This window comes from Montipora foliosa, chromosome 1 (genome assembly GCF_036669935.1).
Source record: "Montipora foliosa isolate CH-2021 chromosome 1, ASM3666993v2, whole genome shotgun sequence".
NCBI classification, from domain to species: Eukaryota; Metazoa; Cnidaria; class Anthozoa; order Scleractinia; family Acroporidae; genus Montipora; species Montipora foliosa.
In genome coordinates this window covers 35270996-35298495 of record NC_090869.1, presented here as the reverse complement: position 1 = coordinate 35298495, position 27500 = coordinate 35270996, and the positions used below count along the sequence as shown (strand labels likewise).

The window sequence follows — 27500 nt, the reverse complement described above, 5'->3', positions numbered from 1 at the left end:
TCGCAGTTGTTCAAAAATTTGAATGATGCCGATATAATATCGATGCCTATGTTTGCAACGTATAATAAAGTTAAGATGGAACGAATTATTGTGTTCTTGAGAAATCGTGAATCGACATTTTGAAAGAATGGAATGCTTTTCGGTGGCAAGTTGCAAAGTTCTGTGAGAATTTCTCACGGAAGCGAAAACTTCGGTTTTCGTTGTTGAGCGACGCCCATAATGATAGGATCGATGCCTATGTTTGCAACGTATAGAGTTAAGGAGGAACGAATTATTTGTTCGTGAAAATCGTGAATCGGTATTTTGAAAGAAAAGAATGTTTTTCGGCGGCGCCAATTCCGACGTTTTGACGGCGGTTCTGTGAGAACCAAGGGCACGAAAACTTTGTACTTATCAGTTGTTCATTCAAAGCATACTGCAAGCTACACAGGCCAGCATTTACTTGACTTGATGCGATGACGGATATTAGAGTATATCTTGCGGATGGAAAGTAAAAGAGCTCTGAAAAGTACAACACCAAAAAAGTTCACAAGAGGCCCATCGAAGAAGGCAAAGTTCCTCAGTCGAAACGAAAGTTTTTGCCCTCATGTAAGACTGACTTTCCATGGGTATACCATAGAGATGAGGCAATGTTCTGCTCAGTGTGTGAGGATAGGCCCAATTTATCAGATTCGTCCTCGGCGTTTGTTTCAGGCGGCTGTGTAAATTTCAGGTTAGATTCTCTGAGAAGCCACGCAGGATCCGTTGGACACCAGAGAGCTGCAGATACCTTCCGAATTGCAGCCAACCCAAGAGAAGCAGTCATCCCATGGGCATTGAGACAACTGAACAAAGAGGTAGCTTTAAAGCTTGAAAAACGTTTCGATATAGTATACTTTGTTGCAAAAATGGAAATGCCATTTACAACGTATCCTCATCTTTGTCCATTAGAAGAAAAGCATGCAGTTGAGCTAGGACAGACTTACAGAAATGATAAAGCTTGCAAAGATTTTATAGTTGCCATATCTGATCAGTTTAAGAACGAGATTGGAGAGCAACTGCAAAGAGCAAAATTTCTGGGTGTAATGGCAGACAGTGCAACAGATGTGGGTGTTCGGGAAGTTGAGGATGTCTATGTGCGTTACTTGAAAGATGGAGAACCAGTTAATACATTTGTAAGGCTTAGGCCTTGCCCTAATGCCAAAGCCCCGGGTATAACTGAAGCTGTTAACAGTGCTATTAGGGATGTGTGTGACAGCTGGAAGGAAAAAGTGGTCGCTCTTGGCACTGATGGAGCAGCTGTAATGGTTGGACAAGTAGGGGGAGTTTTTGCCTTGCTGAAACGCGATATCCCTCACCTGATCAAGGTGCACTGTACAGCTCACCGATTAGAGCTGGCCTTTGCAGATACTGTTAAGGCTATTCCAGAGCTAGAAGAGGCTAAGACTATGCTCCAAGGGATATGGAAGCACTTAGTCTATCATTATTCCCCTAAGGCCGTTCGTGAGTTGAAAGAGTTGGCAGAAAGTATGCAAGTTAGGGCGTACAAAGCTGTGAAGGCAGATGGCACCAGATGGGTACCCCATTTGAGGCGAGCTTTAGACTTACGTGATAGCGTGATACAGCATCCTTTGCCAGCAGCAAAGATGAAATCATTAACAAAGCCACAGCATTTATCACCGAGAGATTCCGAGGTCTTGGTGATGATCCAATCTTGCATGAAGCATCAACTTTGACAGATCACAAATCATGGCCTTTAAACAACAGACAGTAGCTTCTCGTCTATGGTGAAGATGCTATTCAGGTTTTATCTCATCATTTTGAGGCTCTACTCGACCAACACCACTTCAACTTACAGTCCTGTCTTGATGAGTGGATGGAGATCAAGATGCATTTGCAGAGGGAGAGGACAGAGCTGCAGTACAGTACCACTGAGTTCTGGAAGGGCAAGTTTCCGGTGCGGGAACGTTTCCCCAATTTCCTGTTGGTCACCCGTCCAAACTGCCTGCTGCGAGAGAGGAGGCAATTCATGTCTCAACGGGATCATGTGTGACTTCCGGTCAACACTTGGTGTCTCTTCTGTGGAAGCACTCATGCGCATTTCTATTAATGGTGTTTCTCCAGAGCATTATCACTCAGCTTTGGCCGTTGCCAGGTGGCTTGACTCAGGGGAGAGAGCAAGGTGACCAAACTACAATGTTTAACTTATACAGTGCAACTTGATAAATAAGTGATGTAGTTAAAATAAGTTGTCTATTCTCTAGTGAGTTATTTAAGTTCCAACCCCTTGAAATTCAAATCAGTGAAAGCAGCATCCGTTTTGTATTTAAACTGCAGTGTTTATAGACTGTTGTATATTCAAAGTGCGAAGTTTGCATGGATTAGTGGGTTTGAAAACACGTTCTCACGTCCAGTTTCAGAGTTTAATAGCCATGTTAAATTTGTACCAGTGTCTTTCTCGGTATTATGAACTTCATTGACGACGAAGAATGGAATCTATAGTGTTTGATTTTAATAAGCGCGATTAGTGACGTCTGTTTTATTATGAAAATTCCAAATGTAAAGCATACTCAATAGTATAGTGGCTGGTTTGATTAAAAGGTACTGAAACTGATTGACAAGATGAATAAAAGAAGTAAGAAGTTGAGTTCACAAGTCTGGAAGAATTTTTTGTTCACGATACAGTAACAAATGTCTGCGTCTGGCTAGTGAAAAATCTGTTTTGGCTAGTGAATCAAACCTGTCACTAGCCACTGGGCTAGCAAGTTGAAAAGTTAGTCTCGAGCCCTGACAGACACCAATAAACCGATGCCTACAACTTCCCGCACCCTACAAACAACTCATCGACGACATCAACAGAAAAACAACACACTGATTTACTCTCACAGTACTGCCCAACGTATTCTACGATACACGTACAGACCTTAGACCTATACACGGATCGAAACGCACTAATCACTGTTTAGTCTTCCCAGCCAATTACATCTGGGCTCAACTAACAGTCGACCTTTAACATCACGAATAAGTTGAGCAATGGCTTTTACGACCGGAGTTCTTATAGTATCTACTGACATTACACAAATCACTTGACTCTGAACATTCGAGAAGGAAGTTGGCCTCGCAGTGGAATGTCACCAACATCATTGTCAGCTTCGTCGTTTTCATTACCAAGTGACTGTCCTTCTGAATTTTCATCGCTGCTGGACGAATCGCACTTAAGAACGCCTTCTTCGTCGTCTTCATCTCCCGCTTCGTCCCTCTAATTTGCTTTGTGGAGGGTTCAGCTCAAGGGAGACCGAATACCCTGGTTGCACTTCTCTGTGGTTGAGATAGGATGGCAGCGTTTCGGCTGTTGCCATTGTAGTTTGTGACAGAGCGCTGACGGACTGCTGCGCCAATTCCTCATGCTCTGTATAAATTGCGGTGTCATCGTCACAGGTGTCAAAGGCTGCATGGTAGGCATGGAGGAGAGAAATACGATGCGTTTGGGTACAGGATACCATGACTTGGGATTTGTAAAATAGTACGCCGCCCAATGGGTTGTTCTTTTAATGCCCTCTTTGGCTGCAAGTTTCTGGATCTTATCACGGTCAAAGTTCACGACAAAGATCACTCCATAGGGGTCACCAGAGGCAGGTGTCAGCGTGGTGGAAATTTCCGGTGGCTTTTGTCGTTGCCGACGGTGAAAGTTAAGTTTATTTTAAAAATTTCGCCATTCAGAAATCCCGACTCTTGGGGCTTCAAACTGACGATTTCCCGGATCCCGCTTCATTGCTGGCGAGCCTTAGCGAGGCAGCAGCCTATTCTTGATATTAGCGAGAAAAAGAAATTGTGGGATGTAAGATCGGAAGCATGCGCAGTCGATTGGGGTGTTATCATGTCTATAATCCGGGCTATTGATACCCGTGATGACGTCAAGTGCACTTGGAAGGGAATCTTACAGCTTCACAGCCATCGAGTCGAGTACTTTTTCAGTGAGTCGTCATTTGATCATCATTCAACCTTACATGTTCAGTCTTTGAACCTCTTAAATTTGACCACCGAGTCAAATTGTTCTTCAACGTCTTCAACCGTTGAGCGAAGAGAAAGTCAGTTCTCGAGCTAGACCACGAGCAGTCGTCCTTCTTTCCGAAGAGCCACGCACGACAGGCGAAATTATTATTTTATGCAAATTAGTGATAAAGAACGAGTCGTGTCACGCAATCGCGCACTCTGCTATGTCAAAGAAAAATTACTCGCGTTCTATTCTCAAGCACGACAATAAATTTAAATTGTCATTTGCTCAACTACGCTCAGCATTTTTGCTGAAAAGGGGTCAGAAATTTCAGAAGAGCAGAAGTTTAAATTCGAAGAATGAATTGACTGACATGCCATTGTTTTGAAATTATATCCCTTTGCTTCCAAAATAGTAACGCCTGCCACACAGGCTAAAGATATGCACACCTTTCTTCGGTCTTTTATACTTTCCCGCATATTTCCGGAAACACTCTTGCTTCAAAAATTTGCAGCTGTTTTAAGAAAAATATCAGTCACTGCTCGCAGTTTCCACGCCAGCACCACTTTCACACTGAAACTCCCAGTAATAACGCTAAATCCCGCGTCCCTTCCATAAATGCAATCCCAAATCCCGCTACCAAGCCGTTACCATATTTCTTTATAATCCCGAATCCCGGGCTCTAAAAAGGCCAAATCCCGGATCCCGAAAACCCTATTGGGGACCCTCTTTATTCTGCAGTTTTGCATGAAAAGTAATGTTGATGATTAAGTAATATATAGATTTAGCCAAGCCTAAAAGCGGAGTTCCCGGGTTATTTATTCTTACTGGCTGTACGGTTAGTGAAAATAAAGGGTTTTGGAATTGCCCGCGTTTTGGTGTTTCTGGGTAGTGCTTAAAGGAGCTAGTTCACGCAATTTTAGGCAATTTCAGCACTGATCGAATGGTCATAGAATCAACTAAAGTATCAAAATAACTGTTCAAAACTATAGAAGAACTCTAAAAAAACACAGGGAAGGCAAGCCAAGAAGGGACATGGGTGGACAAAACTGGAGCGGATTGAAATGAATTGAATTTAGGTATTAAAATTTTTCAAATTTATATCAGTCTTTATGAAAATATCATTTACACAGCTGGAAAATCATTCTCAGTTGTTATGTGGCCGTGATTTTGCAAATGAAAGACTCTTGCTCTGCCAATTTGACGTTTAGAGCTCATGATTAACAAAATTAAACAAAATTACCTAAAATAGCGTGACCTAGCCCCTTTAATTAAACCAGTTTCTTCGCTTTCTTCTGTAGAGAATTCCACGGTAAATTTCACGCGAAAAACCCATATCGCATGAATCACGAAGCGATGAGCGCAATGTCGGTTTTTCAAGTGAAATTTACTGCGGAATTCACCAGTTAGGCAAGAGTTTGCCTTTTGGTCGAGGGTCGAGGGTAACTAGTCGAGTCCGTGGGAATGTAAAAGTTTTTGACAAACAAAAACATGACCCAAATGCAGCAAAAACAGGCACCGGAAACTCGAGTAAACACGAGCCTGTGAACTTTTGAGTTGACGAAGTTAAGAAATAATTTGAAAATAATTTTGAATAAATTTTCGACCCTCAACCATTTACCCTCGACCCTCGACTAGTTACCCTCGACCCTCGACCCTCGACCAAAAGGCAAACTCCTTCACTGGTAATGGAGGGTTGGTAGGTTTTACCGTTCGGTTAAGAACACTTTGATTTCTTTCGGGGTATCCCCAAGTCACCATTGATAAAATGATCTCTTTATTTAAGAGATGTAATGGATTGTAAGCGTTTAGAAAACTGGGGAAGCACACTGTGTGGATCGTGGGTTCTTGTCTTGGAGGAACGCGACGGTACAGCCAAGCCTTTAAGCCCCGACGAGTGGATCGAAAGTCGACGCTTTAAAGACGAAAGTACAATAGCTCCTTTAAAAAAAAAAAGGAGTGTCCCGTGTGGATTTTTTTCTGTAAGCGACTTTCGGTAATGATTAATTAAAAAGTTTGAAATTTCAGGTTGAACAGAACAGGCTGAGCAAAAAATACTTTTGCGGTTGTACTTGAACAAAAACGCAAGTCCGAGAAAAATGCACTGCCAGGTTACGATTCAGTCTGGCTCGAGGACCAAACGATAGTAATGTTCTCGTATTTCTTTTATTTTGTGCGTGAAATTCTTTGCGCAATGGCTGACAACTTAAGCCTTTGATGTGTAGCTAACTTCTCTGTTGCCTAGAAACCACGCATCATCCGTATAGAATGCTATAATCATTGTTTGCCGAAGGAAATTAGATTTAAGCAGGTGAAAAATGGGAGAATGGACAGCTAGCTATTGTTTGGGAACTCCCTAAAATGGTCGTTCTATAGCCGAGTTTGACTGCATAGAGTTTCAGATCTATCAACAGCGCCTCTTCAAGATCAGGCGGATCTTATTTGCTGCCACGGGTTCGTTTTGAAACTCGATTTTAGATTTACCTTCAGCGACTTTTCAGGCCCTAAAGTTGTGAAATTCAGGTCGGTGTTGATGTACAGTACAGTACAGTACATTGCTAGATACATGTACAGTTGCCTGTTTATTGAAGTTAAACAATCTTCTAATGGAAAGCATAATAGAATACGGGAATCCACAAATGCAATTTGCAAAGGAAAAGTTTGTTTTTAATGAATCTTCAGTTTATGTTATGACAGTTTTCTCTCAATCTACAACTTGTATTTTAAACATTACACTTTGGATCAACTCCATCAACTAGACTTGCAAACCTCTTGGGCTCGAAATCAGTTCAGTGAGTGCTATTTTCTAGTTTTATTTTTTCATAAAATACTTGACAAATTTCGCAATGGACAATATTTGATTTTTGTTGATTCAACTAACCAGGTAGACGAGATCTACTGAGACGCTCGTTTGTTTCATTAGGGTTACATTTTTAATGCTTCATTTTAAAGTCTCCATTCGATTGCTTTCCTTGCTGGATTTGACGTTGTGTCAGTTGAATGTTACCAGAAAACGATTGAACCGGTCCGATAAAAGGCTTTATGTTACCCGGACACCTTCAAGCCTCTTTTTTTAAGAGCCGGTGATTTTCGAAGACGATAAATTCTCCGCATTTTTCCTATCACAGCAACTTGGAAGTGACATTTTAGTTTCCGGCATCTGCTCATAAGAGCGTGTTAATTGTATGCGGAGAAACGTAATGCGTCTTTCACTTTTCTGTTTTCTCAGTTTTTTTGCCCTTACCTGCTGGAGTCCTTTGTATTGGCAAATGAGGTTCCCTCATCCATACCTTTTGTTTGTCCCCATACAAGTCTGGATAATCTATTTTTATCGCATTTAATTTCAATAGGAGATTTCGCGTCAAGGCTGGAAACTCATATTTTTCTGTTTTGGGTACTCTTCCCTCTACAGCATCACATGGACAATGGAATAGCCAGTCCAGCCCTGCGTCGCAGCCAGTTGGCTGTAGCGATGAGCAAAAGAGAGATACCAGCTACTGAAGCGGCTCATGAACCGTGTAATGACTTAGGACCGAGTTGCTCAAGTTACCTAGGAAGACCTTGCAGTAGACAAGAAAGGTCAGTAACCACACTCCTAGGCAAATGACATAAGGACACTTCTGTACACGACTCTTTTTTGTGACCACCTCGTACCTTTGGCTAAGATAGTCTAATTGTGAGAAGTATGACACCTTATTCTGTTCAACACCAACGTCAAAATCTAATTCATACTTCATTGGTTAAGACAGAAAGCCATTCAGGCACAGTTAAGACGACACGCTTTTCAGTAGCCTCTGCGCTCGCAAGCTATTGTAGCTTTTCAGAGACCTTGACTTGATCTTTTCCTTCTACAGGAGAGTCAGCAGCCCTGTACCTTTCCAGCACCCTTCCTCGTCCGTTCCTCCTTCTCGTGTTTCCTCTCCTTCTCCGTCTACTCGACCCTCTTCTCGCAGCAGCAGTAGCACTAAACGTGCCACGGGTAAAACCATCGATCCAAAGAAATTGGAAAGTGACTTGGCTGAGATTGACTTGCAAGAAAAACAGGAATGGCAAAGCAGCGATCCGCAGTTCATTAAGCTTTTTGTCCCCGATGAGCTCTCTCCTGAGGATCATGACTTCAGGTTTCATGACCCTTATCCGCAGACGTGGGTCGACGAAACTGTTGAGGGTGCTTGCTTTAGAGGTTCGAAGAAAATTGACCCTTTTATGTACAGGTTGAAAGAGTTGGAAGATTTGAAAGAAGAGACAGTGCTTTGGGAGATGTACAAAGATGAGAAAGTCAAGGAGGGAGTGGCGGGTGTTGGGTCTGTTAGAGGATATTCACAAAAACTTCCCCGGCAAGTCTCAAATGGGGCGTCTAATTCTAGGACGCAATCCGCGAAAGTGAATGCGCCTCAGCTTTACCGAGCAAAATCAGTTGTCAATAGACTAAAACGCTATTCGTCGGCTGGGAAAACAAGGTCATCAAACCACGTTAGTCCTGTTTCTGATGATGGTTCTGATAGCGTGGTGACATTTCGTAATAGCGGATATCAGATGGGAATTTCATTCATCCCAGGTTCGCTTTATCCTGAAGCGAGATTCCTAAATAAGGTCCGATCTCGCACCCCGAGCTCGAAGTCTTCAAGAGGCGAAGTTAATTCTACGAAGCGTACCAATACACCGCACGCCGTCAACATTCAAGCGCTTGGAGAAACCAAAAAAACGTCGGGGCCGAAATGCGAAGCGTGCAGCCACAGACCAACGGTAACTCAAAGAGTGTCGTACACAATCCCACGGAGTATGGCCAGGTCTATCCAGTCTCTTCGAAATCAGTATGCACTGAAAGCATCGGAGTGTTACGACATTGTCGAATTAGCTAGAACGTTTGACCCTCCGTGTAAAAGTGACGTTAAAGCATCGAAGAAAAAAAATGACACTTCTGCCACTGAAAATGCCGCAAATAAAGGCATCAAATCGGGAAAAAGTTACTTCTCGCAGCGCAAAATTTCTCTTACGCGGTTAACCCCAGATGAGAGCATAGCTGTCAGAGGGGTCAACCCATTGGACCTGGGCCGTACCACTACTGGCCGCTGTAAATCCGCTAAGAGACGACCTAAACGGAGATAACAGCCTAGAAACGAAGATAAGTTGTTTATCGTTACAGCAAGGTACCAAAGTTTAACTCTTGAAAGGACAGTAAAAACGTTTGCATGCTAATAAGGAATTGCGGGGCTGTCGTAATTGAAGTCCGCTGCAAAATTCTGAGTCAGTGATGAGCGCATCACTTCCGGAAAGGCTACAGTTCTTTGGCTTGTTTCACTGCGGAACTTTCGTTAAATGACATTCGCTTTTTTGGGACATACTAACATGACGAGAAAAGTTGAACTTCGAATGCCTCTCTCAGAGTGACTTCAGTTTTGAGATGGTAAACTTAAAAACAGCTTCCGCAATTTGAGTTCCTTTTGTGATAGTGCGTTGTTTTCCGGTGCGGTAAAACTGAGCTGATATGCACTGATGTGTTACGACATGCTTGCGGGCGAGCAGTCCCATTATAACTCGGAATTTAAAGTGGTCCTTCAAGCGGGAAACGCATGCATTAGGAGCTGTATGATCTCGATAATAGCCTCGCTAATTCCTTATACCTACTACAAGATCGTCGGCGACTTTATTGGTTTGGGACAGAACGCAAGATACAGCATCGTCTAAAGGACCATTTTATTCTCATCTAAACTGGTGTTAATTGACGAGAAATATCCTTGGTAGCTAGAGATTTTTTCCCAGGATCTGATGGAACCGAGGTGGGTTTTCCAAGGTCCGATTTCTCTCCGCTGACGAGCGATATTGTTCTCAGATGGCGTTCATCGCTCCCCAGTCCGGCGTTTTCTGGGACCTTGAAAAAATTTTTTATGTCGTCTGGGGAGACTAGAGATAACCCGCTGGCGGAATGGAGAGCTTTCCCGGGATAGGAACACAGGGTTGTTGGCTTTGAGGGACCCAAGACATTAATTTTTGCTTCGTTCTCAAAACGAAAATTCCACGAGAGAAACGTTTGAAGATTTATTTTATGAGAAACTTGCTGAAAGTGTATTTATAGTTACGGCAAAGATTAAACTATTGTCATTGAAGGGTGAAGTAAGATTTTGCTAATGAAAATTTGAACTGTCAAATGATGTGATACCTTCAGTGCCTGATTTCATTCTAAGGCCATCCCCTCTTTTTTTCTCCGTTTAGCGTCGTCCGACCGACCCAAATTTTTGGCATTTTCCCAAAAAAAAAAAAAAAAAATTGGTAACGTCGTTTTTAAGCCATTTTATGTCCCATAGGCGTTTCGGTGGTTGATCCTTTTTCCCACGACGATGTCTTAATTTTGCAACAACATTCACCAACTTTTCCACCATATTGATTTTGGGTTCACGTCTTGTTGTTTTCCTGGCTCCACAGCTATGATGCTGGGGTAGCAGGCCTCCGATTCCGAGAATGCTTATGACTTTTTTTTTTCAATCCAACCGACCGACCCAACATCAGGAAACGCATCCAACAGTAAACGAAAAAAAAAAAAGGGGGATGGCCTAACACAAAACAGGTAACTCAACAATAAACACTTAATTACTGGTCCCGAGGGAAACAGTTCATTTTGTTTCCCGAGAATCTCAATGTTCCCCCGAGGCGCAGCCGAGAGAAACATTGAGATTCGAGGGAAACAAAATGTACTGTTTCCCGGGGGACCAGTCATTAAGTGATTTGTTATATAGCACAAAAAGAAAAACGTGCAGCGGCAACAGCAACAGCAACGTCGGTCAACATTCGTGGGTAATGGTGCACTGTTACCCTCTGACATCATAGATTTTGCCCTGTTGCCCGCTCAGAGACTTTTGGCGGGAAACAGTTTTAGTGTTAGATGTCAAGTGACCTCAAAGTAACCAATGAGAGAGCGCGCTGCTGGGGTAAAAATTCAGCTATATAACAATCATTGTTTAAGGTGATGCTCTGTTGACATTTATTTTTGTCATCATCCTGTAGCATGCTTAAACTTACTTCCTTTTTGTTTCCTTAAATTCTCTACCGTGCTTACATTAACATTTTTTTCGGAATATTCAGTAGCGAGGCTCGTTGCCCTACTTATTCCAAAGATATTTTGTAGGTTGTAAGGAGGTCCTAGTTTGAACCCGTTTTAAATTGAGAGTTTATGTTTTAACTTGGGCTTAACCAGTTTCAACTAAGGAAAAACAAGATTTAACATAGGACACGATTCTACCTGCATGGGATACGCTACAAGGCACGTTTCTAAGCCCTCGATCCCCTACTTGTTTATCTTCCAGCTGCGCATGTCTCCGTTCAACATTTCCCCTGAACTGGCTCAACAATTATAACGAGGATTGTGGGTTTGTTGGCTTTTTAAAGTCTTTTTCTCTAACCCACTTTCCACTGTTTTCTGATTGTAGTATCTAGTTCAGGCCTCTTTAGTGCAGAACGGGATAAAAACGTCCCTTCGCACCTGAAGTTGTCATTGCACCGCTGCCTTGCTTGTAATTTCCTGCAATATATTTCGGAAGAAAAAAACGACCATCGGTCACAGGTCACGAATAAAGAAGATCATCCATCCTCTCTTCCGAACTAATACATCAGTGGGCGGCCTGTGTATCTCCTTCTCAGATCATTTTGTCCGGAGTTCCTCGACGATGAAAACCTACGTACTTCGTCATCTGAAGCTTCACTTTCCACAGGGAAGTCACCACTGAAATAAAATGAATATTGTTGAATTATTCATTCATTCTGTTAAAGCCTTCTACCTTGCTACAGTTTACGCGTTTGAACGTTAACTGTGAACTCGCCCAGTAACGCGGTCAAATAGCCACTTAGCTTAGCCGGTTAGAAGATGCGTTTCTTCGAGTGGCCGGGTATTCTGCAATTACTCTCCGTTTTACCTGAAGAATAGAGCGGTTTTCAATTGAGTGTCGAAAGTAATTAGCGAATTACTTTGGTTTTGCATCTACTTCGCTCAGTGATTGGTTCAAAGTTCTCGAGCCACTTTTTCAGCCAATCAAAAGTGAAACCAAAACCAATCGTGGTTCGCACGTGCACATTTTCCCGCGCTTTGTGTCGGCTACGTGTAATTACTTCGAGGTTTGATTGGTTTACCGGGTTGTCTCCTTCCTTTTTGATTGGCCAAAGTAATTACTTTGGTTTTGGTTTTACGACTCTCAATTGAAAATCGCTCTACCCGGGATGAGGATGGCAATTATTACGATCCTGTAGAGCAGGGTCATTTTGCCTCCACTGCTCAACCGAAAACTCGAGCTATATGATATGGCGTTGGCCAGCCAAGCCACCGTGCCATTTATTTAGCATTGGAATAGGTACAAAAGCATTTATACATCAAGAAGAGCAAAGCACCAGAGCCGGACACGAAAATCTGTATAATCCAGCAGGTAGAATAAACCGAGGTACGTGTACCCCCAACCAAGGCAGTGGTGCGACCCTTCGGGTTCTAGGCTATTCTGTGTTCTCATGAAAAACACTATTTACGACTTAAACGCGCGCTATCAAATACAGGAAAATTTAGTTTTATCAAACGTGTCGATAAAGGTCGAATTGCCACCGTGAACGATTTGAAAAGATGACGTTTCAATCGTTAGCCCTTCGTCAGAGCGAAAAGAGGAATTGTGGGTGTTGCTGGTTTTTATGCGGGTGTGGATGCAAAACTTGTCCTTTTATTTATGCGGATGTGGATGAAAAACTTGTTCTTATATTGCTAACATGGTTAAGATCTCAGGACCGAATCGATCCGTTAAAATCACTGACCATGCATTTTACATGCATCTCCGCAAATGTCATCTTTTGCATAACCTGCACACTATGTAAGAAGACCTACATAGGCGAAACAAGGATGAGATAGACCAATTCGGCTAACTCCTTGTTGTACCCAATTCAAATCTCTAGGGGTTAACATGCTTTGTGTATTGCATTTGCATGATAATGTAGCATTCACATTATTTTAAATGATATGGTAATACTTGGAACAAAACGTTTTATTCCCAAAAGATTTGAATTGGGTACAATACTGAGTTAGCCGAATTGGTCTATTGGCGGACCGCTTTCGCAAACACCTAAGAGATGTAGAAAAAAAAACGAGAGATATTTCAAAACCAGATGCGTGCCATTTTAATCTTCCTAATCACTCCCACCACAAAATGACAATTTGCAGCCTATCCTTACACCACGGGAACACAGAGAGCCGTAAGAATCTGGAACAAAATTTCATCTTTCAACTAGGTAAACTCTATCCTCACGGTATCAATGAACGCCTCTAATATCATTAATTTATTTTACAAATTCATGTTACCATATTTACACCAATGGCAAAGCTCTTCCACACCCGCATAACAAACAGCAACACCCAAAATTCATCTATTCGCTCTGTCAGCTTTCCAAATCGTTCACGGTGGTAATTCAACCTTTATCAACACGTTTGATAAAACAAAGTTTTCCTGTTTCACTCTCCCACCGACGCAGCACCACAGTCTCTTTAGAGACTAGAAATTTGTTCGCTATAATATACAGCCTAACGAAGGCATGAAACAACTGTTGCAGCGCGATAGAACATTAAACGAGACAGGACTTGTGCATGCGGCGAAGCCTTACCTTAAAATGAATTGGGGTGCGTTTTTTTGGGAAAATCCGAAAACGGATTCTTGAATCCAAAAACCGGATCATGAATCCAAAGTATCCGGCCACACTCGAGGAGGATATTTCGGATCAAATCTAAATCCGGATTTTTGAGATTCACCACTTCTGCGTTTTTTTGGGAAAGGATTTAAAAAAATGATTTTTGACAAGCGGTTTTCCATGCAAAAATGATCCACAAGAGCTATACGGTACATGACAGTTTCACCCAAATGTTTTTCTCGCGCCATATTTACCGTACGATCGAAGACACGAATAGGTCGAAAATAGTTAGGTTTCCTGCAAATTTCACACCAGAAGTTACACTAAAAGTTTGTGACAGCAATAATGTTGTTAGCACCTTTCCTACAGCTAAAAAAGTAAACTGGAAAAATACCCCCGGTAATCGATTTGTACCTTAGCACGCGTAATTTTCGTCATTTCTTTTTATCGATCGCTAAGGTATTTTTTTTCTGGTTGAGTTTTCCTTGAAGAATTTCTCCAAAACAAACCAGTTAGCAGCTATCTTTTTTGTTTTTCAAATTGCACGCAACTCTGGGTTTGTTTTTTTGCGTTGTCATGGAAATAATCCTTTTTCGGATGTTGCGTTTTTAACGCTAAAATATCCGTTGATCTTAGATCGCAAATCCGTTTTTGGATTTTTCCAAAAAAACGCCCGCAAAGTACAAACCTAAATCCCACAAGCCACTGCGAACCTAAGATGGCTCACCAGGCCGCTGATACATGCCGGCAAAATAGCAATTTATACTAATTTACAACTATCACAAATTACATTTTTTGTGAGTTGTCATTAGGCCAACTAAAAAAGTTGAAAGATGGCACCAATCTGCATCTCAACGAATGCTGTTAATAAAAATAAAAATAAAAATAAAAAGTGTTGCTTCTTTACTATATGACTGCACTTACAAGTAGTAATCACTTATGGCATAGTAATACACGATGAGTCCCATTAAGAAAAATGGTGTCACCACAGAATAAAGGATGATTTTCCACGCTGGAATCTGGAAAAAAACAAATTGCATAAAAACTAATTCGCCTGAGTGAAGTAAAACAAACAAATAAAAAGGAAAAAAATGTTTTTGGTCAATCACAAAAGAAGTGGACGTTGACAGGAACCAACACCGCAATGAAACCACTTTCGAAACTCAGAAGACAACAGCTCTATGATTTCCGATGTGAATAAAATCGAGTATCTTGCAAAGCAAAGAACGAAATAGAATCTTCATTCGTCAGTCGGCGGCGGGTCTAATTTGCAGGTCGCAGGTCGCGGGTTGCAGGTCATTGTTTCACCAATACAGGAAGTATCCTAAACATTCTTAAAAGCTAACCTTAAGCCTAATTAGCACTAAACAAAAGCTTTTTGGCCTAAGGTTAGCTTTTATGAATGTTTAGGATCCTTTTTGTATTGGTGAAACAATGACCCGCAACCCGCGACCTGCAAATTAGACCCGCCGGTCAGGTCGGACAGTTTTGACTCTTGGGGAATTTTAATTTGAAGGAGAAAATTAAAAAAAGGAAAAATTACTTAACGGTAAGAAGGCCAGGGGTCGCATTAGAAACAAGGGAATGTCGCTTTCTTTCTTGACTAGTGACTAGGTCAGCTGAAACAGAACACTGTGGCGTGACGCTAAAGCCCCGTTTACACGAGCAAGTTTTCCTTGACAAGTCTCCCTCTACAATTATCATTGCTCGTGTAAATAATCAACCAGTTTTCCTTGATAGTAGGGACGAAGAACACGTTTCCTTGACAAGTTTAGCCTGTACTCGCAACGCTTGTTATTCAGCGAATACACGTTGCAGTCCCTTGCTCGTCGAAGGTTGCTTTCGATTTAGCCGCCATTTTGTATATTTTGACAGCAATGAGCATGAGCTTGACTCAGGGAACTAATCTCATTAAAATTAATATTCCTTGCCAAATTTCATCCTTGACACTTTTTTCCTTGACAAGGAAAACGCTAGCATGCTACAACAGGCTGCAAAATTGGTGAGGCACTCCCGTTGAAAAACACCTTTTCTAGCTTTCAATACCCGCCGGACCTAGAATTCCAACCTTTCCAACTTCCCCACTCCCTCTCCCCTGTTCAAGTTTTCAGCATTCTCTACTTTCTCAAATCCCATAATACACCTCTAACACTCCAAAAATGGGATGCAATCCAACCTTTGCTTGGTAACAATCAGTAGGAATTCAGTCTTTGTCTTATTTAAAGTTACAGTTTGTTGGCTGCAAGCCACACTCGAAGTCTCTCCAGATCAAGATTAATACAACTATTTACTGGGTTGCCTATGGCAAACCAGTCGAGGTCTGCGTTGATTTCGTCGTTTTTTTGTTTTTTTCCGTGTCGGTAAAAGTCTTGCCTGTCACTCCCCTGGTAAGTGGTGTCTTTTTGCGTAGAGCCTTCTGCGCGTTTTTTCTTAGGATCGAGAGGGTAGTGGAACTACGTAGATTTCTCTGGTGGACACAGTAGAATCATTAACTTAGCCTGCAATGGCGTCGAAAGTCATGCAACGCGAATGGCGTTTTAGTGGATCCTTAAACAAAATATACCCTTATGGAGCTCAATAATGGAAAGTCAGTTGGATAAACTAGGCATGAATCTCAAAAGCGACGAGTACTGGACTTCGACAACAATCTATCGCCCGTCGAGACGAAATCAAAGTGAGCATTATTTACCTGAAGTACATGGTAATTTGACACAATTGAGTTTCTTGTCTTCACGAACGCAATGAAATAGGAAGAGGTTTTCGCCTCTAAGAGCAAATATGTTGTTTGTTTCAATAAAACTTTCGCTGGAAAAGGATTCTGTGGTATTTTCTGCCTTTGTGAATTATAATATCATGTTGTGTATTGAATTTTCGAGCTTAAGGTTGAAATGTGATATGGGAGAAGTCTTTTAGTATTGCTCTGTAAGCAGGAAGGGTTCACAGGCCTGTTGAAAGCGTGCTTGAGTTTCAACAAAATGAGCCCCAAAATCAGTGAAAACTTGTGACGCAGATGAATAATAAAGTAGCTGCTATTTCCAGAATGATGGAATTACCTGTTGATAATAACGTCGTACGCGTGTTGGAGAGTAAATTTTGACTTTGCATAAACAAGAGTTGGGCGATTGTGATCTTTGTTTTGACTTCGCTCATTTCATTGTCAAATTTTATAACACTTGACAGAAAAAGAAACTTACAAAAACCCGGTATCTTGCCATCATTTGACACAGATGCTTCACTGTTTGGCGAGTAAACATGCCGCGGTAACTTAATCACGGCACCCGCTGAATTCCGGCCATGTCACTTTCGATTTTGCAATTTACTTGAACGTAGCAAAAATCTCCCAAAATGTTTGTCGCTGATCGTAACTTTTTATATTCTATATTCACGGTTCAAAATTAATGTTGTTTTCATGTCGTAAATATTTTATTCTCGATCGACCGTCCGGGAAACTTCCTTCTGCTCTTTCTGGAAACTGTGTATCAATAGTTATTTGCTTTTTCATCAATATTTGTTTTGCACAAAGCAAGCTAACAAGATCTGTACCTTGCTGAGTTCGCATTTGTTAGAGTTAATAGTATTTTCGGTCCGATGCTTCTGTTTTTTGAGGGAAATGTTGTCTTGGTCTCCCATCCAAACACTAACCCCGCCCGGCAGGGCTTAACTTCAGTGAACTTTAGTATTAAGCTGTCAGATGCTCAGAGGGCACACTTGTGGTAAACAGAAGTTACATACATACATACATACATACATACATACACACATACTTTATTTAAGGTATCATAAACAAATAAATACAAGTAATACCCTAAAAAGAAGTTTAAGAGGTTAACCCTATGTAAATAAACTTCCAAAATAAAAATCAAAAATATATGTTTATAAGTGGAACCTAAGAAATACTGATGTATGATTTAAGAGCTATTTTAAAACGTCTCAAATTTCCTACCTCAACAACATTGGCAGGCAGGTCATTCCATTCGCGGAATGGAATGACCTGGGAACTGGAATGGAATGACCTGGGAATGGAATGACCTGGGAACTTGAAAATTATCAACATGTCAGCCCAGAAGCCAATGTTTCTCGCTTCTCCTTTATTTGTTGTTCTTCAGAGACTGGAATGCTGTATTTCAATACCACACAATTCAGTGCCTTCTGATTTTCTGTAGCACGTACCACAGGCAACCCAGTGTATGCTTCACAGAAGCATCTCGTTATTTCATCAACATCGCTACCAGCAAAAGTAATACTAGTATCGTCGGCGAACATCCTTGGTTAGGAATGCTGGAGACAATTAGGCAGATCATTTATATATAATAGAAATAGAAGGGGCCCAGTGTGTGCGATCATAGGTAAATTAATAACGCCGCCAAGAAGGTGAAGTGTCTCAATTAATTTTGCAACTTCTTGTAGCTTTTCCTCGTCAAGGAAATAGTCAATTTTAACCTATTTAAACGAGCAATTATTCCTGGCCAAAAAAAACTTGCTCGTGTAAACGGAGCTTTTAAGAGGAAAAAGTGGAAAGCGGTAAACTCGAAAGAGCAACAAGGGGAATAGCACGTTCTTACCATTTCATTTGGAGGCTTCCAGTAATCTTTGCAGTTCAAGAGTGAACATGTGTTTGCACCGATCGCATCTGAAGATCAACGAAAAATACATGATGGTGCTTTTACAATGTACAATATTTCTTACAACTTTGAGTCTCGCAACGTTTCCTGTAAATAGCACAATTCATCGCGTAATGTAATTATACCAACAGCGTGGTTAATTTGTTGAAAAAAATGCACTTTGTCGTTACTGCAACTCGTATACAACGATTTTGGCCGTTCCAAGGTGTGTCACTGTTGAATGTTTCGCGGACGTTGTCTCGCATTGGCATTCAAGTTGCAGGAAACGTTGTACTTCACTTGGCGTGATGTGTCATTGCTGATGCAGAGTCTGACAAAAAAGTTCCAGTTTGTAATTATACGAAGCGCAATCGCAAGAGGGGCTTACGCTCGTGTTACTCATGAGGGATCCAAGAATTGCAAGGACCAGGGAAGAAAAAGCTTGGTTTTACCAAAAGGGCTGTTAAAAGTTTGACTACCATCCGTCCGTTGGTGGCGCTTTGAGAATAAACCCTTCGTCACTAAGAAGTCGAAGTCTTTCACGCGACAACCATTCTTCTCACCAAAGCCCACTATCCTTTTGGTCAGCACCAACAACATGAGCTCTGGCCACAGCCAAAAATACGCGCAGTCGCGGCAATATTACTTATTGCTTCTTTCTTTTCGACACGAAAGCACACCTTCTCCAAGCTGAGGCCACTTAATGCTTCACATAGAGATTCCCAGTCTTCGAATGTAATGCTTCTGAGCGCCGCTATGTTCAGTACTATTGAAGATTCATATATAAAGTCCGGAAGTCTTAGAATCATATTTCTCCATTCTCGTGCAAGGGCCCCGCCGATTAAGAGAAAAAGATGGGATCTGGGAACGGGAATGGACTTTCTAGTGCTCCTAGGCTAAGAGCATAAAAGAGCACGAACCTTCAAAAAGTACAGGAAACGTGGGGTGCTAATCAGTCCAAACTGCGGTTTTGGCTGGCTGTTGAAGGTATGAGCGCCTTTCCAAGAACACCAAACAACCGAACGAAATATTGCATACTAGTAATACGAAAATCACTGAACCGACGGGTCCGATTTTTGTGATATTGTCATCGGGGCTGTCTGAGTGAGTGAGTGAGTGAGTGAGCTTAAAATTGTAGGCCTGCAGCGCGTGCATGAATTAATAACAAATTTAGTGTCAATGGATTTAGCACAAGAGCGCTAACTGGGGGCACTAACGAAATTAACTGAAATCAAATCAAGTATTAGTTTTTGTGGAGAGGGGAAAACTGGAGTACCGGGAGAAAAACCTCTCGGAGCAGAGAAGAGAACCAACAAACTCAACCCGCATATGACGTCGAGCCTGGAATCGAACCCGGGCCACAATGGTGGGAGGCGAGTGCTCTCCCCAATTACCAAACTAATTTAGGATTTTTTTTTAATTCAATAACTATTGATGGTCCATTGTACAGTTATTCTGTTTGCGGCCCACTTGTCGCCTTTTCTTTTACTTTGCATGAGAAGAGGACCTCAACATGTACAGTGGCGTTAACATTGGTGGCATTCTTGTCTAGAGCGCTTGTGGGCTTTGGGAGTTACAACTCGCTTAGCCCAACTGCACCGTTTGGGGATTCCATCGCTATTCCTGTCAATACAGGAATAAAAGAATACTCGAAAAAAGCCTTGAAAAACAAACCAAATACAAAAAAGTAATCAAGCAAAAAAAAAAAAGATGTGATAAAAGTCGCCTCCACGTCACACGATGTCTTGGATTATTTTTTGCCTCAAATCACCATCTGTGGCTTTTCCTGGTTAATATACACGTCCCGCCTTACTTCACTAATCTTTGTGGCGCGTCTAAGGAATTTGTGGAATTAACCAAAGAAATTGGGAATGGTTGAAATACAAAAAATCGGGCCCGTTCCACGGTTCGGTGATTTCCGTAGTATACATCATCCAGTCTTTCCTCTTTCTTCTTGCCCAGCAACGAGAGTATGATCACAAGGTATCGAAACCGTGAACCCACGCTTAAGCTCTTAAATAGGGTCTCAAAATGAAGAATCGATTAAGTCGTTCATGAATTTCACTTCCAAGCAGAAAATTGGGTAGGTCTTTCATATACCTGGGGCCCGTTTCTTGAAAGTCCCGAAACTTTACGGGCCATTTTCGGGTGTCACAATTCCTTTTTTATCTCAAGAACGGAGAGGATTTAAGTCGTCAAACTTTACAGTCCTTTTTCTTTTTGTTACCTTAAAAAGATGTTAAAAGATCGGCTTTCCAAAACAAGCGGTTGGCAGTTTCACAAATGGCTTTTCGGGACTTTCGAGAAACGGACCCCAGGTCCGAAATTATTAATGTCCACACAACAAAAGAACAAAGCTAACATAACAATACCTAATTAGCAAGGATTAATTGAAATAACAATCGTTCCTCGAAAAATAGCTTAGCTTAAAACTTGCAAATTGCTTTGCGAAAATTGTATGTTCCTTAACTTTTAAATGAGATTTCCGGAATTTGTGGTCCAATTAAAATCTTCCGTAATCCTCAGTGGGGTGATGTACAGTAGTAACTGTTTAATAAACAAGCAGGAGTTTTTTTTACCGTGTTTTAAACCATTAGGCGAAGCAGAGTGGTTTTAGACGCGAAGTTTATTAAACGGCTTCAAAAGCATTCCACAAAAAGCGTGCCCCTCTGGAGACCGAACAAATTTTCAAATTGTGGGAGGAAAGAAAACAAGCTATGGAGCAATTGCAGAATACCCCGCAACACCTCACCACTATTGTTTCTTCTAGGCGGCATTCTTTGAAGAACGAGTCGGAATACAATGGAGCTTATTCTTATTCAATGAAATGCAAATAAGTTGCAGGGTACTCTGCAATTTAGCCCCAGCGATGCCTTATTTGTATGCTTAATATAGAGAATTATGACGAGGTCTTGAGTGTTTTATCAACTTTAAAAGCTCATTCACGTAACGTTTTATCGTTGACCTCATAGGTTGCTCCGCTCATGGATTATTAATTAACTGACTTTTGGGCATGGACTGGGTTGTTATTATTAAGCATTTACCAACCATAAATTTCAAGTTCTTGTTCAACTGATAAATTGGCTTGTGGTAGGCAGCTGCGGATCAAGGTCTGAAATAAAAGAAAAAAAAAATTTAAAGTGCTACTATCAAGTGAAGCTATGATCCTCGCAGTTATGAACGCAATTTTCAGGAGTACCCAACGGAACCGATCTGCAAAATACCCGCTCTACAGGGCAGAATTAATTGCGCTGCCTGGGAAATTGAACATTCGCTACTTAACTTGCTGGAAAGTCTTTATGAACACCACGTTTGCTGGGAAATTACGTTGCAACGCGGGTTCTGGCTAGATAAAAAATCTCTAGTTTGTAGAGTTTATTTTTCTCGTGGTAACCGTACTATAAAAAAGTATATCTATCTTCGCACTGATGAATAGTTCCTCATTTTCCAGGGATAGTAGAGCGAGCGAAACATGCAATTAATAGCGATGTTTCTCGTGACGTCACCTATTGTTATTAATATGCCAACCAAAATCCAATTGGCTGTTGAAACAATGACTTCTTTTGTTCCTTGGTTGGCAAATTTGAATATCAAAAGAAATGTGACGTCAATGTTTGTAAACAAGAAATATCGCAATTGAGTGTAAAAATCAAGCCACGCGAGAAAGGCGTGACGCGATCTCGCGCAAATACCTTTGAAATCGCCCTAATTGAGTATTTTGCAAATGCAGTATTTTGTGCTATCCATGGTGCTAATTATTGACTGGGGTGTGCCAATGTTAAGTTATGCAATAAAGCAAGGCATACCATGCTGTGAATTCCTGCGAAATAGTTTCAACACACTGATTTGAGCGCACAGCACCGCTGACGGTCTCATATTGTTTGCCTAAACGTCTTGTTTGCCCGGTTTCGCTTTCGGTTTACATTAATCTTATTGTAGCTTGGAAGAAACCTCCCGCTTGTTTGGTTCGATTGTTGGGTTTTTTGTCTAGTTAGCGCCTACTGGCCACTGATCGATCCGCATCTGTGAAGTCAGCTAAAAGTTAAGGTAAGCAAAATGTTGCGTTTTTTGTCTGTTTTCCAAACAATTCTCTGCCGATAGAAGACGCATAGTCTTTCCGTTGAATAATGCACAACATTAGCAGAACATATTCAAATCTTATTTCATATGTCCAGTCTGTATGTTGGAACTATTTGACAATGGTCTCTATTTTAATATAATGAACATGTCTCATTTAGCCTAAGGTTTTGTTTCATAGAGGCCAAGAAGCTAAAAAATTGTTACGTTGTTTTAGGGGAAGAAATCCAAAACTAAGGTTTGTTATAATGCACTCTCCCTTTTAGATCCTATAGATCGGGCGGCAGGAAACGTCGTTCAATTGTGGTCATTTTGAAGGCGTTGAGCTACTGGCCAGATATCTTTTTGATCTTTGAAGATCGCAAACGGTAAGAGCATTTTATGTTTCGTACTAAACCGAATTTTCCATCGAAATCGAGAGTCCATTTTCACTGTTACATAAGGCTAGAGCAACTTTTCGCCTTGAAATGCGGCATTTCAACGCTCACTGAGGTGGACTGTGCCGTGAATTGTATTTGAGATCGCCACGTAGCCATGTAGCTGAACTGAGGGATAAACAGCGATTGTTCGTTTACCCTAATTTCATCTTAAGTTTGTTTATGATCAGTTGGAGTGAACGTTATTACAAGTTTGTCCCTCTGATCTCGGGAATTTTGGAATTTAGTTTTCGGTTTTCTTTCTTGTTTTCTGATCCGGGTCGGTTCGAGTTGATCCGTCGTGGAGGCTGGCGGTCCGAGTCAGTTGATCCGGTCCGACTTTTGTATCTGCCTCTGCAAAAGGACAACGAGGGCTCTTTTCATGCAATGTCACGTTTTTTAAACGTTTCCGTTTATGACTTTGCGGATCTGCCACACTGATTGTTTATTGTTCCGAGCGCTCTGGATATGATCTTTCACTGATTTCTGACTTAACCGTACAATTAAAAAAGAAAATGCACTGAGGCAACATCTCCGGGTCATTTGGGGCAACGCAAGCAATGCTTTCAAGGTTTTGGTTACGTTAGGAAATTAAGATCGCTATTTTACTTTTTTGGCCCTATTAGCAATAGCGTAAGACTTCTTTATTTTGACAGACTCTGTCATCACCAACGCTCAAATGCGGATGCTAACCCTAAAACACTGTCGACAAAAGGCAAAAACTGGACAAACTATTGAAGTGTTTTTTTTTTTGTCAATAATCTGTTGTAGAGGAATATTTCTTTTTCTCAGAGTAAGGTTGAGAGAAAGATCGCTCATTTTGACCAACTGCAAACTACAAATTTTCTATACAGTCTCTCTTTAGTTGGGATGTAAGCGTACAAAAAAAAATTTACAGGAAACAAATTTCGGTTTTCGTTTTGTCAATTGTAAGAAAATTCTAAATTTGTCCGCTAGTGGACAGGCTCTTAACGTATTTTTTTCTGAAAAGAGATTTGTTGCAAGCATTTGCTCAGAATGATAGACGACCACGGCTGACCACGACAAGGATTGTCTCAAGACGTACGTACGTACGTACGTTGCTGTGAAACTTTGCACCAGTTCTGGTGTGAAACTTTTGCGGTGATTGTCTGACCACATACGACGATGGCTTTTGCTGTCAAACTTTGCACCAGTTCTGGTGTGAAACTTTTGCGGTGATTGTCCGACGACACACGACCAGGGCTTTTTCTGTGAAACTTTGCACCAGTTCTGGTGTGAAACTTTTGCGGTGATTGTCTGACCACATACGACCATGGCTTTTGCTCTGAAACTTTGCACCAGTTCTGGTGTGAAACATTTGCGGTGATTGTCTGACCATATACGACCATGGCTTTTGCTGTGAAACTTTGCACCAGTTCTGGTGTGAAACTTTTGCGGTGATTGTCTGACCACATACGACCATGGCTTTTGCTCTGAAACTTTGCACCAGTTCTGGTGTGAAACTTTTGCGGTGATTGTCTGACGACACACGACCATGGCTTTTGCTGTGAAACTTTGCACCAGTTCTGGTGTGAAACTTTTGCGGTGATTGTCTGACCACATACGACCATGGCTTTTGCTGTCAAACTTTGCATCAGTTCTGGTGTGAAACTTTTGCGGTGATTGTCTGACGACACACGACCAGGGCTTTTTCTGTGAAACTTTGCACCAGTTCTGGTGTGAAACTTTTGCGGTGATTGTCTGACCACATACGACCATGGCTTTTGCTCTGAAACTTTGCACCAGTTCTGGTGTGAAACATTTGCGGTGATTGTCTGACCATATACCACCATGGCTTTTGCTGTGAAACTTTGCACCAGTTCTGGTGTGAAACTTTTGCGGTGATTGTCTGACCACATACGACCATGGCTTTTGCTGTCAAACTTTGCACCAGTTCTGGTGTGAAACTTTTGCGGTGATTGTCTGACCACATACGACGATGGCTTTTGCTGTCAAACTTTGCACCAGTTCTGGTGTGAAACTTTTGCGGTGATTGTCTGACGACACACGACCAGGGCTTTTTCTGTGAAACTTTGCACCAGTTCTGGTGTGAAACTTTTGCGGTGATTGTCTGACCACATACGACCATGGCTTTTGCTCTGAAACTTTGCACCAGTTCTGGTGTGAAACATTTGCGGTGATTGTCTGACCATATACGACCATGCTTTTGCTGTCAAACTTTGCACCTGTTCTGGTGTGAAACTTTTGCGGTGATTGTCTGACCACATACGACCATGGCTTTTGCTCTGAAACTTTGCACCAGTTCTGGTGTGAAACATTTGCGGTGATTGTCTGACCATATACGACCATGCTTTTGCTGTCAAACTTTGCACCTGTTCTGGTGTGAAAATTTTGTGGTGATTGTCTGACGACACACGACCATGGCTTTTGCTGTGAAACTTTGCACTAGTTCTGGTGTGAAAATTTTGCCGTGATTGTCTGACCATATACGACCATGGCTGACTGGCATTCTTGGCATGTTATTACTTTCTCATTGTTACTTCTCGCGAAAGAGATTAATTGACTCTGCATTCTTGGCATGCGATTACCGCCCCATCGTTACTTTTCGCCGCGAAAACGATTAATTGACTGTGCATTTTTGGCATGTGATTACCACTTCATCGTCAGCATCGTTACGTTTCGCGAAAAGGAGAGAGGGAATGGTTTCCATTTGATTGAAACAACAAGATTAATTTTCGCGGGCACGTCCTTAAATGCCGAGTTGTTATAGTGCAACATTATTGGAAAAAGAAACTATTCTCTTTTTTCACGCATCCCACAATGCTTCGCGCCTTGGGGGGTAAAGAGAAGTTTTTCATTTGGTTTCGTGTTACAGCGCTGCGTATGAACATGGGGAAAAATGATTTCTGTTGCGCCCCTGGTTGTTCTGATACTAGAAAAAAGAAAGGAGAATTGCAGTTTTATCGTATTCCAAAGGATATTAACCGAAGAAAGGTTTGGTTGAAGAGAATCCGTAGAAAGAACTTCTCGCCGACTGACAACACGCGGCTCTGCTCCGTGCATTTCTTCGGAGGTCAGAAATCTGATGAAATTGACAGTGTATCCTACAATCGATTAAAAAGACAAACGCAACTAGATTTATTTTGACAACGTTTCGACATCGTCCAATGTCATCGTCAGGCAATGAATTTTAATCGGATGAAGCATAACTTATAGTACAAGAACAATAGAATTTATAGTACGCTAACAATAAATGTGAAATCTAAGTAAATAGTTTTGCCCTGACAGAGTCTGACTGCACATTAAGTGATGGTTTTAATTCTTTGATGTAGAACATCTCATGAATTAAGCAATCAAATTTCGATGCGCAATCTACCAGCAATAATAATAAAAACACCATTAGAATCGTCTTGCCATTTATTGACCAAAAACCAGCCGATATTGTGAAGCGCCAACTTACTCAGCTAAATAAGAAACTGGATATAAATCTACAGCCAGTTTTTGTCAGCCGCAAGCTCGAGGATGTCCTTAAATTCCGTGAGCCCAAACCATCTTTAGTCAGCCAACAACTAGTCGTCTACAAATTTCAATGTGGCTCGTGTGATGCGAGCTATGTTGGCTATACAGCTCGTCACTTGCATCAACGAATTGAGGAACATAGATACTCAGCTATCGGGAGGCATCGCCTAGCAGATCATGGCCAAACAACAGCACCCCCAGCGGCGAGTTTTAGTGTCTTAAAGAAATGCGCAGAATTAAAACCATCACTTAATGTGCAGTCAGACTCTGTCAGGGCAAAACTATTTACTTAGATTTCACATTTATTGTTAGCGTACTATTGTATATATTATTCTATTGTTCTAAGCCCAATTTTACGGCAATAACATGATTTTGAGCTGTGCCTTTTTTCACTGACCAAAAAGTATTAGTTTAATTAGAGCATGAGAATAGTCTGTCCACACAAGAAAGGTTAAAATTCCAAAGTGAGGGGGGTGGGCGGTGGGGGGTTGAGGGGTTGAGAGGGTTATTTTATCAGGCATTTTTTTTATAAAAAAGAGTTTGTTTTTTAGAACAGCCCTTCCCCCACTTATTCCAAGATGAAACATGAATTGCCAAGTAGAGGTGTTTTCTGAGGGGTGGAGAACAAGGTAGTGGGGGGAGGTTGGAGCCTAAAACCCTCAGAGTGGTATGGATATTATCTGCATCAGTGCATCAAAACAACAGTAACTCTTTGCTCAGGAAAAACATGAGGAGAAATTACTTGCCTTTGCAAGTAGTAAGCATGCTGTTCAGCACAGGGACAAGACAACTAATTTTTTACTGAAACTTCCTATTCATTACAATGTAACTAGCAACAGGAAGGTGATAAACAGGATTTTGCCTCTTAAGTTAGTTAAATTCCGAAGATAAAATGGGATAGAAAGCCTTTATGGAAAACATTATTTTGCTATGAAAAAAACGGAAGTGGACACTACAAAAAATAGAAATGTAGATATAATCTGCCTTGATTGAGCAAAACACAGCCAGGGAACTGCTAAGTTTAACTAATTACCTTGGCCTCCCCTCTTCCATTTGCAACTGGACAGCCGGAGGCTACTGCTAGAAAACTTCCCCATGCCCTGGCCACAAATGGCCAGGTTGCTGAACCTGGCCAGCAAAAAGCAGAACCAAATACTGGCCATAAATCAAATCAAACTATTGCAGATGGCATAAGGCTCAACTTACCCACTGACCCCTCCCCCTCCAAGCAGCCTGCCCCAGGTATCAGTGACAGAGACTCCCCCTCAATTTTCGTACATGCCA

The 27500-nt window shown here is 41.5% G+C and overlaps 2 protein-coding genes and 1 pseudogene across 3 annotated transcripts in view; 2 read left to right on the top strand and 1 right to left on the bottom strand.

Annotated features, from left to right (window-relative positions):
* The window catches only part of LOC137997442 (uncharacterized), a 17692-nt gene extending 7848 nt beyond the window's left edge, over positions 1 to 9844 (top strand). For both annotated transcript variants that reach the window (XM_068843469.1, XM_068843460.1), the window contains exons 6-7: positions 7386 to 7552; positions 7828 to 9844. In XM_068843469.1, coding sequence (XP_068699570.1) covers positions 7386 to 7552; positions 7828 to 9082 — 1422 coding nt within the window. In that variant the 3' untranslated portion in view covers positions 9083 to 9844. The remainder of the gene's footprint in view (positions 1 to 7385; positions 7553 to 7827) is intronic.
* Positions 630 to 2165, top strand: LOC137993210 (zinc finger protein 862-like; annotated as a pseudogene).
* A 155-nt stretch (positions 9845 to 9999) lies between the features above and the next one.
* Positions 10000 to 27500, bottom strand: part of LOC137997471 (uncharacterized) — a 25099-nt gene continuing 7598 nt past the window's right edge. Inside the window, exons 5-8 of the mRNA XM_068843496.1 lie at positions 21271 to 21334; positions 18184 to 18251; positions 14546 to 14640; positions 10000 to 11690 (exon numbers count right to left, since the gene is read on the bottom strand). Of these exons, the coding sequence (XP_068699597.1) occupies positions 11570 to 11690; positions 14546 to 14640; positions 18184 to 18251; positions 21271 to 21334 (348 nt within the window). The 3' untranslated portion in view covers positions 10000 to 11569. The remainder of the gene's footprint in view (positions 11691 to 14545; positions 14641 to 18183; positions 18252 to 21270; positions 21335 to 27500) is intronic.